At 36.9% G+C, this 19,104-nt stretch overlaps 3 protein-coding genes across 4 annotated transcripts in view; 1 reads left to right on the top strand and 2 right to left on the bottom strand.

Annotated features, from left to right (window-relative positions):
* The window catches only part of LOC128996931 (uncharacterized), a 324,176-nt gene that overhangs the window by 171,038 nt on the left and 134,034 nt on the right, over positions 1 to 19,104 (bottom strand). The gene's annotated exons all lie outside the window — the stretch shown is intronic.
* Positions 853 to 5,864, top strand: LOC128996934 (uncharacterized). Its single transcript, XM_054422474.1, has 2 exons — positions 853 to 925; positions 5,131 to 5,864. The coding sequence occupies exons 1-2, from the start codon at positions 875 to 877 to the stop codon at positions 5,821 to 5,823; spliced, it is 744 nt and encodes a 247-aa protein (XP_054278449.1). The 5' UTR covers positions 853 to 874; the 3' UTR covers positions 5,824 to 5,864.
* LOC128996933 (cyclin-Q) lies at positions 7,715 to 18,342 on the bottom strand. Of its 2 annotated transcripts, none has more exons than XM_054422472.1 (7): positions 18,217 to 18,342; positions 14,258 to 14,404; positions 13,082 to 13,179; positions 12,113 to 12,331; positions 11,561 to 11,656; positions 9,086 to 9,220; positions 7,715 to 7,897 (listed from the first exon to the last, which is right to left on the bottom strand). In XM_054422472.1, exons 2-7 carry the CDS (start codon positions 14,382 to 14,384, stop codon positions 7,808 to 7,810), a joined length of 765 nt encoding a protein of 254 aa, XP_054278447.1. In that variant the 5' UTR covers positions 14,385 to 14,404; positions 18,217 to 18,342; the 3' UTR covers positions 7,715 to 7,807. The 2 variants fall into 2 exon arrangements, with proteins under 2 accessions (XP_054278447.1, XP_054278448.1); XM_054422473.1 differs by having other exon boundaries at positions 18,082 to 18,217.

The following is a 19,104-nucleotide window of genomic DNA, read 5'->3' as shown; positions in this document are numbered from 1 at the left end:
AATTTTCTTCACAAGAAATACATTGGGATTTTGATGGCCAGTGGGGAAAAGCCCGAGGACTTTTATTACATGAATTGGCAAAAGGGGGCTTCTACACAAAAAATACTTAATTTTGGTGCATTGTGTGTAGTGTTTTGTGTTTGTGTGTGACGCACGGAGGAGTAGTGTTTCCTAGAAATCGCCTTCACGTATTAGGTATTATATATAAGGATTCTACTACGTACTATCATTGACTATTGTATTAATAGTCAAAGGTACTATCTAAATTTTGAATGGTTGCCCCATATAATTCAATACCGAATAATATGTAAGTTTATGTGAGCACAGTAAACCTTCAGTAACACATCCAATGAGCAGAGTTTAGACAAGCTACACAGAATAACTAGACCTGAACAAATTTTACTCTTTAAGTTTATCAATGTGGTACAACCAAGATAAATTTTAATCAATTATTAGTCCTAAGAATTTTGTTAAAGTAACTTGAGTTAAGTATAAGTTTTTATTAATATGAGGTTTTAAAGTATCTTTTTTGACTGATGAACAATTTATGTAATTGTTTGTTTTTGCAAGATAAATATTTATCTATAGATTCAACGCTACTCAAATGCATCTAATAGGAGGCTATGACGTTACTAAAAGCTACGTTTTCAGTTTGATGGAAAAGCATCTTAGACAAAGGAAAAAAGTATATATTTAAGCATTTACAGCTTTAATTTATTTGGTTTTCTAAGTTTTACATTCGTAAAAAAATGTTGGTAAAAGTATTGAACACGCTAAAACATTCAAGACTGATGGTTTAGTCTAAAATTGGCTGTCAATTTTGAAGAGTTAATTGCCAGATGGTTATGTGAATCTGTTCAGTTGGAGTCAAGTCATGATGAAGTCGCTGCTCCAGGTTTTATTGCTAAGACTACTTTCGTTAGTGGTAAGTCCTAATACTTAAGAAAATAAGTAGTTTAAAAAAAGTAAATATCTTTAAATGAAATTACCATGTGACGAAGCATCGGTATTCTTTAACTAAGTATAATAGTCAAAACTAAATAAGACAGACAGATGTATGTCATACAAATAGGGATGGACGGGTCCCAAAATTTCGGGTAATTTTTTTCGGGAAAAAATATTCTCGATTCGCGGGACGGGATTATTTTTTATTCAGGAATTTTTCGGGACAGGTTTTTATCCGATCATTGGCAATTTTGCCGCTTCGCTAGTGACGAATACGCCGATATCGCGGGAGATGTTCACGTTATTTCTGCGAACACATGAGACGAAGACATTTCGACGATCGCGCCGTGACCGCGGAGTCATACCGACAATCACACCGTGACCATGAGTTATTTCGACGATATCGCCGTTACCGCGATTCATACCTACGATAACGCCGTTACCACAGAGTCATTTCGGCGATTGCGTCTTAACCGTGAGTCATTTCGACGGTCGTGCCGTGACCGCAGAGTCATACTAACGATCGTGCCGCGATCGCGTAGTCATACCGACGATCGTACAGTGACCGGAGAGTCATACCGCGACGACCGCGCTATGACCGCAGAGTCATACCAACGATCGTACCGTGATCGCGTAGTCATACCGACGATCGTACCGTGACCGGAAGTCATACCGACGACCGTGCTATGACCGCAGAGTCATACCGACGGTCACGCCGTTACCGCGATTTATACCGGCGATCACTCCGTTACCGCGATTCATACCGACGATCACGCCGTGACCAAAAGAGTCATTTCGGTGATCGCGTCGTAACCGTGAGTCATACCGACGATTAAGCTGTGACCACGGAGTCATACCGACGATTACGCTGTGACCACGCATCATACCGACGATCACGCCGTGACCGTGGAGTCATACCGACGATTAAGCTGTGACCGTGGAGTCATACCGACGATTACGCTGTGACCACGCGTCATACCGACGATCACGCCGTGACCGTGGAGTCATACCGGCGATCACGTCGTGACCGTGGAGTCATACCGACGATTACGCTGTGACCACGGAGTCATACCGACGATTACGCTGTGACCATGCGTCATACCGACGATCACGCCGTGACCGTGGAGTCATACTGACGATTAAGCTGTGACCGTGGAGTCATACCGACTATTACGCTGTGACCACGCGTCATACCGACGATCACGCCGTGACCGTGGAGTCATACCGAAGATCACGCTGTGACCACGGAGTCATACCGACGATTAAGCTGTGAGCGTGGAGTCATACCGACGATTAAGCTGTGAGCGTGGAGTCATACCGACGATTACGCTGTGACCACGCATCATACCGACGATTACGCTGTGACCACGCATCATACCGACGATCACGCCGTGACCACGGAGTCATACCGACGATTAAGCTGTGAGCGTGGAGTCATACCGACGATTACGCTGTGACCACGCATCATACCGACGATCACGCCGTGACCACGGAGTCATACCGACGATTAAGCTGTGAGCGTGGAGTCATACCGACGATTACGCTGTGACCACGCGTCATACCGACGATCACGCTGTGACCACGGAGTCATACCGACGATTAAGCTGTGAGCGTGGAGTCATACCGACGATTAAGCTGTGAGCGTGGAGTCATACCGACGATTACGCTGTGACCACGCGTCATACCGACGATCACGCTGTGACCACGGAGTCATACCGACGATTAAGCTGTGAGCGTGGAGTCATACCGACGATTAAGCTGTGAGCGTGGAGTCATACCGACGATTACGCTGTGACCACGCATCATACCCTAGTGGAAGACATCAATAGAAATCAATAGAAAAAATCTATTGATATCACTAGATGCTTAGTGATATCAATAAATGTTCATGGATATCATTACAAGTAAATACAAACAAATAGACATCACTGAAAACTTAGTCAATACATATCACTAGACATCTATAAACATAAAATATATCAATATAGATCATTAGAGCAAACAAATCGTTCATTGATATCAATAGAGAATATTTTTTTAATATGTTAGATGTAAATATAAATCAATAGACATCAATACGGGTAGATAAAATTCAAAATATCTCTAAAATGTATCACATATGAGCATTATGGATTATACAAAATATCAATGTAAAGTGGTTAAATAAACAGTAATAAAAATGTTATTTTTTGAAAAAAAGAAATACTCTAGTTTTAGGTCATAGACGTTAGCTGAGGTACCTAAAACTCAATATAATTTCAAAATATATCATTTTAAAATTTTGATGTAAAACAGTTACAACTTTGTATTACATCTTTTTTTTTAACTGCCAAAAACTGATTGCTAAACAATTTTAAAATTGTTGTAAAACAGTTTACAACTTATATTAAAACTAATTTTTTTAAACTTCAAAAAACTGATTGTAAAACAATTTTAAAATTGTTGTAAAACAGTTACAGCTCGTATTGAAACTTATTTTTTTCAGCTGCAAAAAACTTATTGTTAAACATTTTTAAAATTGTTTCAATCTTATATCAACATTGTTGTAATATGAAGTTTAAATCAAAATGTTTTAAAATTGTTATACAACAATTGTAATACAACTTTTAACAATTTCTTTCTTAATGGGTTATTGTAAGGGATAAAAATCACTCACAAATTCATCATTGAATTTCTTATTTCTAGAAATCAATAAAAATAAATTGTATTGACACTATTCACATCACCCAAGGAGCAAGAAAACAGTTTGAACTGGTAATAGTTTTGAAACATGTTAAAGTATAATTACATGCATAGGTAGGTCTACATGCTTGAAATGACACAAATGCTATTGAAAAATCTTTCAAAGTTTAATCATGAGGCCTAACACAGCTTCTCACATTCAAAGTGGCTATCATTACTGACTCAGACATGAAGCGTCCGTGGCGTAATGGCTTAAACAGTAGGCAACCACGCTGGAGTCCCAGGTTCAAATCACGGGAACACCAAGTGCTTTTTGAAAAGAATTTTTTTACTTTTTCATTTTTATTTTATTTTTAGTGCATAGTAGATGTGATTCAATGTGTTGAAACAAATTAAAAATTGTTTTTTAACAAGCTACAAATTATTTTCAATTAAGCTAATGACTCGGATCCTATATTTACTTGTATTGATATGTATTGATGTGTATTGATGTGTATTGGCCCAAATACACATACGTATCAATACGTATCAATATACAATTTTTGTATTGATATATATTGATCTCTTCCACTAGGGTACCGACGATCACGCCGTGACCGTGGAGTCATACCGACGATTAAGCTGTGACCGTGGAGTCATACCGACGATTACGCTGTGACCACGCGTCATACCGACGATCACGCCGTGACCGTGGAGTCATACCGACGATCACGCTGTGACCACGGAGTCATACCGACGATTAAGCTGTGACCACGGAGTTATTTCGATTATCATGCCATGACAGCAGTCATTTCAACAATCGTGCTGTGACCGCGACTCACAATTTTCTATACATGTTCATTTTTACCATTTTTTGTTTGTTTTTATAGATCAGTGCTATGAACGGTAAAAATTAATTTTTTTGTCTTTTTTGGAAACTGCAATCGATACTCAAGACTTTTAGACAAACCCTTTTTATGAACAGGAAAAAATTTTGTCCCAAAAATCGGGAAGGAAATAAAAATCTCCCATACTGAACTAAAAATTCAATCCTGTCCATCCCTACTTACAAATAATGTTTTATCGAATTTCCCATGTCGAGAATGAGTTTTGCAGTAAGTTTTATGCCCGTTTATCTTCTTTTCATTTTATGACTCTAGAGACCGAAAACACCATTTCCCAAAAAATATTAAAGTAATAATTAAGTAGTAAAATTAATTATACTTAAAATTAATTAAAACATTAAAATTAATTATTAATGTAAAATTAATAATAATTAAGTATTAATTAAGTAGTCATTAAATATTAAAACACATAATAATAAACGACAAATCCAGTATCTACGAAGTAAAAGGCCAGGGACATGAAAACGTACGTTTTTAAATTTTCACTCTTGTGTACTTTGTTGTATAGTCTGTTAACATACTGAGTTTTTGTATTCAGTATTATTTTTATTCAACATAGGCTGAGCTAGACTTGAACATGTTAGTTTTGGCAGTGTTAACATTGTTCATGTTTCTACAGGTAGCTACCGCTGACCCTTCACTAGATGAAACAGTTCAACAATTGAAAAATAGCTTACATAATGTAAACTACATGAAGCATACCCCAGGTACATTCCAGTTCATAAAATCACCCACCGCACCAGCTTATGGGTGCGTTAAAGGATGGTCTTTGTCAATCGCGAAACCTGTGTGGAAATCTGTGTCATCATCTGACCATGGGATTTTCTTGAATGATCTTGGATTTGAGACTGTCATTTTGCACGTAAATAAATTCTGCATGTCAAGGAAATTTTTTTACATAAGTCTGGGGTGCTGCTCACCCTTCTGGATACACTGGAATACCTTGAAAGAATTTGATGTCCCAATCGTAATGAGACGGCTCAAGTTTCAGATAGTAAAAAAGTCTGGGAAGGTAAAATGTAATCTCCTCTGGAATGGTGAAACAAATGAACCAACCCAGACAACTTTTGATCTATCAAACGTATTTACTTTATACATAAAACCTATTCCAGACACAGACACTCTTGAACCTACTCCAGACGGCGACACTCTTGAACCTACTCCAGACGGCGACACCCTTGATTTTCGTAAGAAGTATATCAGGGGAGCAATCCAAACAGTTGTTGATTCAAAAAAATTCCAGAATCATTTCAAACAGCTGTTTGAAGAAGCAACTAAGGATCAATGCCAATTTCAAGACATGCGTAAGTAAACATGTATAAACACATTCGAAGTTTATTAAACTGCTGTTGAGATTCATGTTTATTTGATTGATTGCCCTAAACACAGTATCTTACAGAGTCTCTACAATCGTATATTCTGTGAAATTTTGCAAGTAAAACATTTAAACTACTTACTTTTGATAAGAAATTGGCTTTTAACTTCAATTTGAACTTTTCTCGTCTTAAGAATCATATGATTTTATGATAATGCTCAGGTATGAAAGTAGTAGGAATGACAAGATGTATAATGGATTTCCTTAAAATTACATAATTGAGTTCAAAGTATTACACTAATATAGAAACCCTACCCAGGCTGACGCTAACCAAAACCCCCGGTCTGTGAGATCCTATTTGAAAATAATGGACCCCGCTTAGAAACACACAAACCGAAACCCTATACACTAACACTGGGCTTTTGAGACGGGCATGATATGAACAGACAACCTGTCAAGGTCACGGCACCCACGCAAAATGAACAAACAATATATCAACAGGTAGGGGAGGAAAGGGGAGAAGGTATTTGGGGAATGGAATCCTCCAAGTAAACAGTGTTGCCAACATGGGTTTGTGAAAATTCCCTAAAAAATTCTCTAAAAACTTATCATTGCCAGTAAAACAGAATTTATCTTTTTTATTTGGTGTACTACTGATTTTTTGTAGGGCCCATTTTGTATTCCAGCAATCATGGTGAAATTGGTAACATCTTTTCCCATCTGTGGATCATTTGAGCTAGGCCTACACATGTGTTATACAACATAATTAGCTTATGTATACTTGTAGCAAATGCCAATTGATATTGTATATTCAAGTAAAATACTCTACAATAGTTTATTAATTACCTAATTAGTGTCAACACAATTCTCAGCCCTTTTTGACAAAACTCAGGTGATTTAAACCTCTATTAGTCAATTTTGAGAACTTCATTTATTCTGAGGCCATCCCATCTATCATCTATCTATACATACTATTATAAAATTGAGATAGTGTCTTGTCTGTCCGACTGCCATGACTAAAATACTAAACCGATACAGCCCAAATTAAGCACAAAAGATTGTCCACATGCCTAGGGATGTCATAGGACTATTCACTTTCCTGAGTTCGAAGCCCCTTACACAACTATGTGGTAGGTTTATTTATGTCATTATTGATTATGGAAATAAAGAAAGATTCTATAACCATAAGTTATGAAAATGATGTTATTGATATATTTTAATGTAAACAGTAGGACAATTACAATGTAGGTCATACTTTTTTGTAAAAAATTGTTGGCTCTTTGTTTATAAATTTGATTTGAAGTCACGTGGTAAATATGCTCCTCCCTCATATGCAGACTTTTGTGGACCGTACTGTAGACATGTGTTGGTTGGAAATAATTTACCAGTTGTGTGAAATTATTCTGTAAAATTAATGCTTCAAACATGTTTGTTTATTCCTAAAAATTCTGATCCTAATTTTAAAACCATTTTATCATAGCCATTTAGAGTATTTCAGAGTAAAATTGGTAAAGCCATATCTGAACTTTTTTTCTGGACACAATCCTTTTAGGAGTAAAAGGTTTTAATAATGTGTGGTACATAGATTGTAGTTAGAAAACCATGAATGTAAGATACTATGCATTTTCATAGTAATTTCAATGTATTAAAATTAAAAATAATGGGTAAAATACAATTCTGAGAAGAAAACCACAAATATACCGGTAGCCGCATGTATTGTACTGATTTTGTACTGAGAAACAGGGTACAAAACATTGTACCGTACCAAACTGTACCGACCTTAAATTACGAAGAGAAGACCCCTATTTTTAAAGGAACCTATTTCTAATCTGCCACAATTGAAAATAAAATAATATTAGTATGATAACTTTTAAAGGAAAACAACATATTCAATTATACATTTTTATTGAAAAATCGCACAGCCTCCTAAAATACATGTTTCAGTCATTTATTTGTGAGTACAAAACTGAGGCTTGTAGATTCATCCGGTTTCTGACTCCTTTTCATAAATGTCCATAATGTTTTCCATGATCTCCCACAAATGGTCTTTTGTTAGGTCATCCACAAACACCTGTGAACAAAACTCGTCAACAGAAAATAATACTAAAATATAATTATTTCCACAAATTAACTTACATAGGGTTGAAACTGGACTAATAGCTTGGAACAGGATTTTTATTTTCTCCTTATATTCTGAAATTTGTTTAGCTTGTGTTTGTAGCAAATTGTTGTGGTAATCGAAAATAAAAAAATTGACAACAAAGATTTATAAAGCAATTATTTAGAAACATCCCAATATGTCAATTCATTTTTAAATGAGCTATATAAAAGTCCATATAATGATATAAAAGCTTTATAACTGTTGTATATCCTTTCTGATATTATATGCTGTATTAACTTAATTCTGTGTTTTATTTGACTGTGTATTGTATACATTTACTTAGGTATGCGAAGTGAGAGATCCTATCTACTGTATATGAACCAGCTTCCAATATTTTTATTAACAGAACTGGTTCTCTTTTCACCAGCTAATTGATATTAGTTGAATTAGACATTCCATCCCCCTATTAAATTTGTAGCCAGATTTTTTATCAAAACTGCCGTAGTTGATGTGAGCCACCGACAGATTGCGCTGATCTAAATTTCGTCGAATACGCAAACCTTTCTACAAAGTCAAACTTAGGGAATGACTTATGGTGAGCTATAGCAACTGTAAGACCCATCAACCTGATCAGCAACAAGAAATTTAAGTATAAAATGGAATTTTAGACACTAGTGCATTCTGTGACTGGCTCACACAACTACGTTCTTTTTTACTAAAAGATTGGCTGCAGCTGGTCCATATAGATGGGATGTATAGTTGAATGTAATTCATAGATAACGCTAGTATGGCGCTAGTGTCTATGATTATATTTTCTACCTTATTTTGTTACTGAGATGGGACAAAAAGATGCTATAGCTTACAGTGAGTATAGCTATCAGTTTTACTCGGTTAAAAAGTCTGCATTTGCCACAACGTAATTATTTACATCAGCATCCACCAATGGCTCACTTCAACTTTCATCCATTTTCATTTTAAAACTGGCAACAACTTTAACATGAGGATTAAACATGTAGTTTTATGAACAATTCACATAATGGCAATCAACTATTTGAATGGATAGTGATTTAAGTTGGTCTAAAAAAATAAATTAAATGCAAATAAGGGGTGAACAAAAATTGAGGATTCGATACAAAAGCATGATGACACACAACTTACCGAGTACCAAGTGATCCCTTCGTCTTCATCCGTGTAAGGTATTTGTACACCGTAAACTTGCAGGGTCAAGTTGATACAAGCAATCGCCACATGTTGTGCCTTGTAGTCCAGGATTGCAGGTGAATAGTGGAAATCCTGCAACAACAGTTTTGATTGGGTATTGGATGGTTACGATTAGAAGAAATTGATGCGAGAGTCTGAATCTGTGAAATCAATTCTCGGATTCTGATTTCATCTATTACAATTCTATGAAATCAGTTCTCTCTGGTTGTTCAAAAACTACAGTAGTATGTGACGTAATTTTCCTGGCGGACGACAAGTGGGAAATTACGCCACCGGTAATAAAACGAGGATCCCAGGATTCGCCCTAGTCTGGTCGCGGGGAGTTTCCCAGGAGTCGATAGTGATTCGGATAGCCTAAATTTGATAGCCCTGGTTGTCAGAGCTCGAGACGAACGTTGCGGGTTACTAAACACCCTACTCGAAATCACCACACTAGCCTAGGGCTTGTGGGGAAATAAATAATTTTGACTTGACTCTGTGGGCAAATATCTAAATGACACACTACTAGCGAACTTAACGAATCAACAAGTAAGCTAAGTAGTCACTCCGCTTACCTACGGAGTTACGTCGTCAACCTGGAACAAACAAGGTTAGTACAAGATAGGCCTAACCTAGCCTAACTCCCACAGAGTCCAAATTTACTAAAACAAGAAAGCAAGTTGGCTTAAATTGCACAAGTGAGACACGAAACGAGAGAAAAGCTGAAACTAAAAATAAAACTGCTACTGGAGCTGAAAAACGAGAAACTAAAACTTCTACCTACTGTACTCATGTGGGTAACTTAAGCAAACTTCTGCAATATTTATCAAGCAGAAACCTGTCTGCTGGGGCAAACTTCGGGACGTTAAAGGAACTTTGAAACAGATTTAACTCTTAAAAGAAGTTCCCAAAATAAATTTCAAGGCGAAATCGAAACAGCAAGTCACCAACTACAATGCTTTACTAAATTGGTTGGTTACAATATCGTAGGGCTAGGGCTTGGAAGCAGACCTAGCCTTCGAGTTTCGACAAAGTTTTGCCGAAACACAACTGGTAGAGAAAATATTCAAAAACTTTTAGTTGTTTATTACACAACTTACCAATCGACGAACGAGGTGTAAAGGACGTCCACACTCAAGCTTTCGGAGCTTGCGAAACGTACTTGTACGAATTTAACAAACGAAACGACGAAAACGAAGAAAGGGTCGAACGAAAACCAATTCAAAACGAATTCACCCAAAGCCGGGATGACAATGACCAATTCTCCTCACAATTCTTCTTCTTCCTTCACCTTCGTCTCAGAATCGAGACGAAAGTTAAAACGCTTCTTGATTGGTCAGCACAAACAGAGTCAGCTGAGCCCCATGTCAGCAAAGGCAGGCGCATGACAGCTTTAACAGGCTTACAGCCGCGTACCGCTCAAAAGGTGACCCCGCTGCTCATCTTCTCTCCCGTAGCCCGCCCTCAGACGCAGTCGAACAGCCAAACAACCAAACTGACACCAACGTCGTCTGCGGTCTTGGTATTTGAGGCTAGGTACGATGTCAGTTTAGTGTCGCGACTAGGCTTACTCAACAGCTTATGTTTAGCTGTTTAAAGTTCGTGGTTTAGCCGTTATTTTACCCCCTGCACATTTGACCCGTTACAAGTACCTTTCATATCTGACCATTACGAGACCGGGCCATAGACGGAACAGCTAAAAGCTCAGATATCAGGACGAGTTCGGTTTGCAGTCTCCGCGACATTGGGAATCATCTTTTGCAACCGCGCCAACACCCATGAATATGTCTTGGCAGTTTCATCGGTAATTGTTTTCCGCAAACACGGCAACATCCGTGACCGTATCTTATGGTCTCGGCGACGATGGATTGTCTACCATGATTACAGCAACATCTACGATCGGCCTTTTGGTTAACTGAACGCACTCTGCTATTTCCTTGCCCTAGATATAAAACAAGTAGATTGTCGGACACTAGGTCGGATATACCGAGGAGTCAGTGATGCCGACGTTGGATATAAAGGGTTCTACTGTAATGGGTTTTGGGTACCCATAAAAATAAAATACTAAAATAACATATGATACTTCAAGTTTTAAAATTATTTTTTAGCAAAGCAACATAGTTTTGATTAAATTAATTAAAACTTTTTGGAATAAAAATAGGTCTTGTATTGAAAAAGGTTTTTATATAAGACATTTATTTGCTACCATCATGACAACAGTCCAAACTAATGTCATATGCAGTATCAAGTGAGCTGACATCACATTCTAATTAGACTTAATTGGAACACAGTATTCCTAAATTAGAGAGAATGTTACTATTTATCTACAGCTCGCATTAGAGGACTACAAATACGATAATATTTAGTTAGGCCTAAGTGCATTACTATGTAAAAAACAGTGAATTTGTACTACAAGGGTACTGCTAGGCTTACCTGTAGGAAAGAATAAGCCATGTGAACGATGGGAACTTTCTTCCATTCCTCTGGATAAATCCACGTCTGTAGTGACTTCAGATAATGCAGCATATACTGAAACAATCAAAACAGAGTGGTATTAGCACTTGTAACTTGCAGATGGCTTCTTTGAGTTTGACTAAATAGTTTTTGATTTTGGAATAAAATCGACAGCATGTGCTTTTATTGGATATGTAAAGTCTATACACGTTACTTGATAAATCTCCGAACCGAGTTGACTCAATTAAACTTTGTCGTCGGACATTGCATAACTAATACCTTTTACTCTTTGAAACTGAATTCCTATCCATCGTCAGTGCTAAAAACAAGTTTGAAGATAGGTGAAGATGGATGCTCTACTGACCTACTTATCCAAATGGGAGAACTAAAACATACTTCCTTAGCCACTCATACTCTCTTAATACTTGAACTCATACTCTTAATACTTAATACATTGAAATTTTATGTTCTGCTCACTGACAATGTCAATGCACGTAAATTTCCATGATAATAGAATTTCCTAGTACTCACTTTGTGTGGATGAATGATGGTGACCTCAAACTTGAGCATTCGCATGACGAGCAGTTCCCCTTGTACGATGGAGTCCCTCATGTTCCAATACTCATCTCCTAGATCTAGTGGTACGGAGTTGCGGTGGAGAGTGTTGCGAGACACGTTGATAACGTCTCGCACCTTCACAGGCTCGTCCTTCACCTTGCCAGCCAAGTAGACGCAGGTGGACGCTATCAGCTGCAAAGTAAACTATATAGTGGCTGTTTAACACAATTTCAGTACCCTGACTAACCGAGCTTCAGTTTGTAAAAAGTGTTATAATCACAAAAAAACTGTAGCTTACCAGCAAAACATACTTTCTTTCATTGGCTTGTCAAAAATCCTTAAAATGGGTAAGCGGTGTAACTACTATATTTTATGGCTAAAATCACAAAATTGCAATTAGGGCCTACCGTAATCCTGAACCGTAATGTTTACAACATTTGGGGTTTTGTTCAGAGTTAAAATGGCTACCGTATAACATAGGCCTACAGAATATTAATCAAAATCATTTAAGCTGTTTTTGTAAAAATCTGATTTTTCTATTATTTTAAGGATCTTTGTAAAAAAAAAACGCCTGGAGATACCGGTACTATAGATTAGTAACCACATACAAAATTTTGTCCAAATCAAACCATAGCTGTAGTCAGTAGCTCCAAAAATTATATGTGTTTATTTGATCATTTTTATCTCTTTCAACAGTAAGGTAAGACTGCTGTTAAACCTATCCATAATAAAATCCATATACAATCCTTAGACCCTGGCCTATAAGGCCATCTTCTTGGGAAAAATTCTTAATAAAAAGAACAAAAACGTCATGCACTTTTTGTATAACTTGCTCAATAGTTTATCTATACATCTTTTTGAATAAATTGATATAAATTGGGATTTTTGGGCAAGTAAATTATTCCAATATAGCTGCAAGAGTAAGATTGTCTCAATACTTACAAATCTGTCATAATTACTGCTGTCAGCATCTTTGAAGAATTTATGATACAGAACTGCTGCAGTGGACACTACCAGTGGGCTCGCATTTAGCTTCATTCCTGGAAAATTTGATCGGTTCCGTGAAAACTGTGACAAAATTAGGCCCAAAATTACATCATTCTACAGCTCAACTTTTGTTGCTACATATAAATAAGATGTGTTACTTGGCTGAAGAATGGTTACAGTGCTCGCTAACAAAGAAAAACCATTGAGATTCTTTTAGCTTTGCGACTAGACACAAATTTGACTTTAACTTTTTTTGGGCTAGGCCTATATAATTACGACAGACATGCACTGTCCATAAACGATCGTACTGCAGCTTGGCTTTGAGTTGGCTCAAATTATTTTTTAACGATAATGTGATGGTTGTCCGTGAACTAAGAATAGTCCTTGGCTGCCAAGTGAGCTAGTTAAATTGGAAACAATTAAGCCTACTTTATACCTTATTTCTTCTGTTAATATTAAATCTAGCTGGTCCACACCTAAGTATACAGGGGTGTAGACGATAAAGGTAGATTAAAAAATGTAAGTGTACTATTGATTACATTTTTATGGGAATGGGCCCTTTTGAAATCCATTAAACATGTTTAAATAAAGATGTGTATAAGGTGTTAAAGGAGCTGCGGAGAATCAAGAATACTCATATACTGAATCACATGACACTGACAGCTTCAGCGTAGGTTTTTTTCTAGACAGTGACAAAAGTCACTTGCGGATCAGCGTTTTGAAGTTGCAATAGTTTATAATATTCAATCTGATGGCCCCTGGACTACGTATAGAAGGAGGCTTTTTAGGCTTACCTCAATTACTTAAAGCTTACATATTTCATTGCAACTGCAACATCTTCGGAGCTTGCAACACGCTAAAAACATCAAAATTTACACACAAAAAGCACATTAAACACGAGACATACACAAAACAATCACGATAACGCTATCATAACACGGCGGCGGTTGTAGGTAGACATGTCATCTTAATCAGTCTACCTTTGTTTTTTTTTTGCGATTTTAATTACTGTAATTCAAGGACAATCAGGAGTTTATATTTCATTAGGGGGTTACTAACTATTTAAGCTAGCTCTGAGATCCTTGATTGTTTTAAAGTTGTAAGCTCAAATACTAATGTGCTCAGACTTACCGATTTCATGGATGAAGCGTACTCCATAGTAAGTACTATCATGTTCCTTGTAATCCACCGGAGGACCCCTGTTACGATTCTTATCCCGTTGAACTTGAAGCTGGAAAACGTCTATGTTATCTTTCATAATGTCGACTGGGATTACAACTGTAAAAACACACAACTAATTAGCATAAATAACCAAGACTAAATAAACATGTGCTTAAGAAATGTTTACAGTCATGCCATCCATATATCCATATACAGATCCCAAAGTAACCACGAACTTTTGAGAAAACTACAAGTCACACCCCCATAAACCAAACTTAAAATGTTATCCATAACGTTTTGTAATGGAGCAGACATTCGACATTCCTAACCACATTTCACTACATTGCTGAGAATACTATGTTCTACCTCATCTCCGTTTATTATTCGTACAATATCAAAACTCTACATGCACAAATTTCCCGTCCAAGTCATCTCTCCGCCGTCTTTCCTGATGGGCAAGATGAACGTAGTGAGGGTACTGTGCCACTGTTTTGTCCTCATTCCCCCCTATCTGTGGAGTATTTTAACACGACCCTTTTAGTAATATTAATATTTAAGTAATATTACTTGTAAAAGATAAATAAGATAGCCTATGCAAATGCACAATATATAATTTTTTATGTCGGAAGAATTATATATATTGGAAACTTATGTTGAGGTAAATATGTTGAGTAAAAATGGGGAAGTAATTTAATAATTGGAACAGCTTCGACTAAATTCCGTTTGGTTGTATCCATACATCCACTAGAGTGCACTTCACAGTTCTATCTGTCAAAACATTGCAAATGTAAACATGAAATCTATTGCAAGAAAGTAAAAAGACGCATTTTCCTTTAAGAGCGGCGGAAAAAAAAAACAAACAAATATGTGGTTTTAAACAGCAGCGGCGTCAGCGACCCCGCAGGGCTCGCGGTGCAGGGCCGCGAGCCTTGACCGGAATTTTTCGGTAAATTTTTTTGGGACACGGGTCCTTGATTGTGCGACAGGCTCAACCGCATGGGTCCCCTATCATAACAATATTTATATGAGAATTAGCCTACCATAAGTTTTTTTATGACAAATTTTTTTCAAACCAGCAAGAGCACTAGGACAAATTGTTTACTAGAGCTAAACTAACACTATTAGTTGACTGATCGATACATTCTCTACCAACCTAAGTAAAAGAATTGTCAACAGTCATGCAGGTTGCATCAACTGTCCTCGTGGACTGTGTGAAGGCACTATAATAGGGCCGTATTAACCAATGTGGCCTCAGGCCTAGGAGGATTTTAAAACATTAATGTTAATCCTCCTAGCCATAGATAAAACATACTCCCTTGTGTTGCTTAGTCTATGTCCTAGCCCAAGATGTATGGAGTAAAAGCCCCCGGCGGGTCACACCAGAGAGGGCCCTCTATGCTGAATCAACTAAATGAACTTGACAATTTTTTCATGATAAAATCAGCAAATTAACCTAGGTGATTAGGACACTAGCTAATAAATAATTCCAATCCTTCATTGAAGCTAAGGATTTTCATTTAATTTAATTACTACTTACTATTAGGAGGCTGCCCTTTAGATTTGTTTACTTAGAGTCAGGTAAAAAATGTTACTTAGCCTACCTATTAGCCTCAGGCCAGATCAGATCGGTTCAAAATCAGTTTGCTTTGAAAACTGAAAGGGTTGATTTTTTGTCTGAAAGGGTTTATATAATATCGATTTTTGAGCCGAGCAGAGGCTGGCCTACAAGCTTGGGAGGTCAAGAACAAAGTCAGAAAATCAAGCTCGAGCCGATTTTCTCAGTACTCAATACAATAATGCTCAATTGAAAGTAAAAGCGGTAATTATGTCAGCAAGGATCACTCACGCTTACGAAATTAAAAGATTAGGCCTACTTACGCTTTTGCCGCGATCGTGGATATTGGCGAGAACATTTCCCCGAGGGTGAAGATGACGATGTCTCTGCGGCCGCAGGAGATGTTCAATATTTTGCGGCGATTGTGGAAGACAATAATGACATTTCTTTTCCAGCAAGAGATATACTATCTAGGATTTTACCGCGATTGCGGAAAAAATTATTTCCCCGTCACCACCGATGGGTCGCAGGAGATAATAGGCCGTGATATTAGATTGGCCATTGGGCCGTGAACGCGGGAGACGATGATGTTGCTATCTGATGATGTCTATAACTTAGGTTTGGTTACAGTTGCAATCACGGTAGACTATGATAATAATTCTTCCATGACTACGGGAAGTATTCACGATTTTGCCGCCATCATGGAAGACGATGATGAGGCCTCGGGAGATGCCTTGTCAAGTTTATTGCAAAAATGCAAGTTTGGGCGGTAGGCCTAATAAACATGTTTTAAAAGATTATTGGGAGAGGGGGACCGGCGAACAAACTTGCGGGGGGGGGGGGGCCTGCGGGCTCTTATCTCCGCCACTGGTTTAAAAGTACTTAAATACTTAACAAGAAACAAATTGTAAACAAAACACAAAAAAATGTCATAAAAGTTATTTGTAAAAAATCTTCAAAATTTTACATTCCACCGTAAATTAACTTACTCAGAAATGTTAGAATTCAACTAAGCCCTACGTATATAGGCCTAACTAGCCTATATATTTTCAGAGAGATTTTTTTTATTTTCTATCATGCAGTACCTAACTTATCATAAGTTACCTATTTATTTTCTGTTAATGCATTCAATATTTCCCACATGGCAACAACAATTTGGTAGTTTTTTTCAAAAAAGAAAATACAGTATGTAAACTGGGAGGCCTAACTTACCTAAGATGTAGAATTTCTTTTTTTATAATTTTATTTTTATGAACCAGGCTTTTTCAAAAACATTGATATTTTCTACATAGAGAATCATATTTCACACAACCTTTACATTTAAGTTGGATAGTATAGGCCTATGTGAAAAAAAATATTTTGTAGTTTTCTTGTGGGTCGCTTTTGAAATTTCTAATTTGTGCCTAATCCGAACATTTGCAAACCTTTTTATATCATTAACTTATAACTATTCTATATTTAACACTAAAAAAGAAAATACATTTATAACTTACGTGTACTTTAACTTAAACTTATTATTATTATTACCTATATTCACAACAACTGTTCTGTCGCAAAATATATGGTGCCACAACAAAGGGCCAAAATATACCCGCCACTGGTGAATAAAATGACCGCCAGATCTAGGGTTAACTTAAATTACTTAGTCTTAGATAAAATAAAGAACAATAGGCCTACCAGTATATAGATAGGCCTAAGTTGAAATAGATATGAACAAAGATGGAACAGTGACGAAAGTACAGGACTTTCTGTATAATAGTGGCCTCCGTATAGCCTAATACAAAAGTACCGAAATTTTGTTGCACAGATTTAAAATAGCCTATGACTGTAACATTTCAATTATGTGGGGAGCAAGCTGGTCTAACTTAGTGGTTTAGAGCGCGGGACTCCGGTTCAAATCCCGCCAAATCACCAATGGATTTCATCTAAGTAGCCTAGGTAATAAACTTAATGCAGTAACCCCTAGGTCAAGCCTAAAGTAATGTGAAAACAATTCCGGGCTTGTGTCTAGCGGCCTAGGGGACACTGTACCCAAAAAGCTATCATTCGATTAGTTAACATTCAGGGTTTTTTTTCATTATCAGCAAGTTTGGTTAGTTAGGTTCAAAATATAATATTATTAATCAATATTTTCAATTCGATTGTTTCAATCGATATTAACATAGCCCAGTTAAGAAACTGTACCTCCAAGAGGTACATTAGGCTAATTTAACAATTCTAGACTGATTAGCTTTCTTACCTATGATCTGTAATAAATTATTCCAGTACACGTGAAAGAAACTACATAGCCAATTAAATTAATCGCTCGAGTCTACAGAAGCTTCATGAATAATTGAATTAAAATTAAAAGATTGGACAAGTGCATGGGACTTACGTTATGTTGTTGTTGTTACGACTTGACTCCTTGTTTCCTTGACTGGGCTGGGCTGGGACTGGGAGTGAGGGAGTGGGACGGAAGCGTTGCAGAAAGGGCCCTTTCACACGAGGCCACTGGTGGCGGACACCGGTGTCCGGCCGGGAAACTGCAGTGGATGGTACAGGCAACTTAAAAGCCACTCTACTACAGCCACTGTACTGGTAGTTGTGAAAATGCTGTAGAACAATGAACATCTCCTTCTTCTCGCGTTGATAATAAATACCCCCGCCGCAGCAAACCTGCCGACTAAGCGAATTTCCATTTGTCTGAATTGATTTTCAGTTAAATATATTTTAATAACATTAGGTTTAACAAGTACCTAGGTTTGCTGCTACAAGGAAACTAATAAAGTGTGTTTTTGAGTAAAATATTGATAGCTTAGTACAAAATAAATAAATTTGCCAAGTTTGATCAAAATATATTCATAAACAAGCAAACTACAACATTTGACAATATTCTCCATAAGAATAACATGGGAATTTTAAACTTACAATTTTTTTAATTTTATCCGTTACTAATAATCGAACAAAAATACTTTTATATACTAAATTATTTGTTTTTTTAAGCTCTTTAAAAAGGTCTAAAGAGAAATTGGGAAATTTTGTGTTTTGAGGGTCAAAAGTGAGAAAAACCAATTTTTACCCCATAAAACCCCCCGTAAAGCCCCGTTCCCATGGTCCCGATCGTGCTGGTTCGCGAACTCATTCAAGTTTATCCCGCTTTACACCTTTAAACCAAATTTCATCAAAATCGGACAAAAATTACTCAAGTTATTGCGTTCACGGACGTATATATATATAAGTCTATATATATATATATATATATATATATACATATATAAAAATT

Source organism: Macrosteles quadrilineatus, unplaced genomic scaffold (genome assembly GCF_028750875.1).
Source record: "Macrosteles quadrilineatus isolate MER2022 unplaced genomic scaffold, UCM_ALF_1.0 Scaffold_6__1_contigs__length_79288215, whole genome shotgun sequence".
Classification (NCBI taxonomy): Eukaryota; Metazoa; Arthropoda; class Insecta; order Hemiptera; family Cicadellidae; genus Macrosteles; species Macrosteles quadrilineatus.
Note: the sequence above shows the minus strand (reverse complement) of the source record. Positions and strands in the feature narration are given on the sequence as shown.

Bases quoted from the DNA above. Each gene is read 5' to 3' on its own strand.
- LOC128996934 (XM_054422474.1), top strand. From the start codon at position 875: ATGATGAAGTCGCTGCTCCAGGTTTTATTGCTAAGACTACTTTCGTTA. The intron at 926-5,130 runs GTAAGTCCTAAT...ATGTTTCTACAG, and splicing joins TAAGACTACTTTCGTTAGTG to GTAGCTACCGCTGACCCTTC.
- LOC128996933 (XM_054422472.1), bottom strand. From the start codon at position 14,384: ATGAAAGATAACATAGACGTTTTCCAGCTTCAAGTTCAACGGGATAAG. The intron at 13,180-14,257 runs GTAAGTCTGAGC...CAAATTTTCCAG, and splicing joins ACGCTTCATCCATGAAATCG to GAATGAAGCTAAATGCGAGC. The intron at 11,657-12,112 runs GTGAGTACTAGG...TGATTGTTTCAG, and splicing joins CCATCATTCATCCACACAAA to TATATGCTGCATTATCTGAA.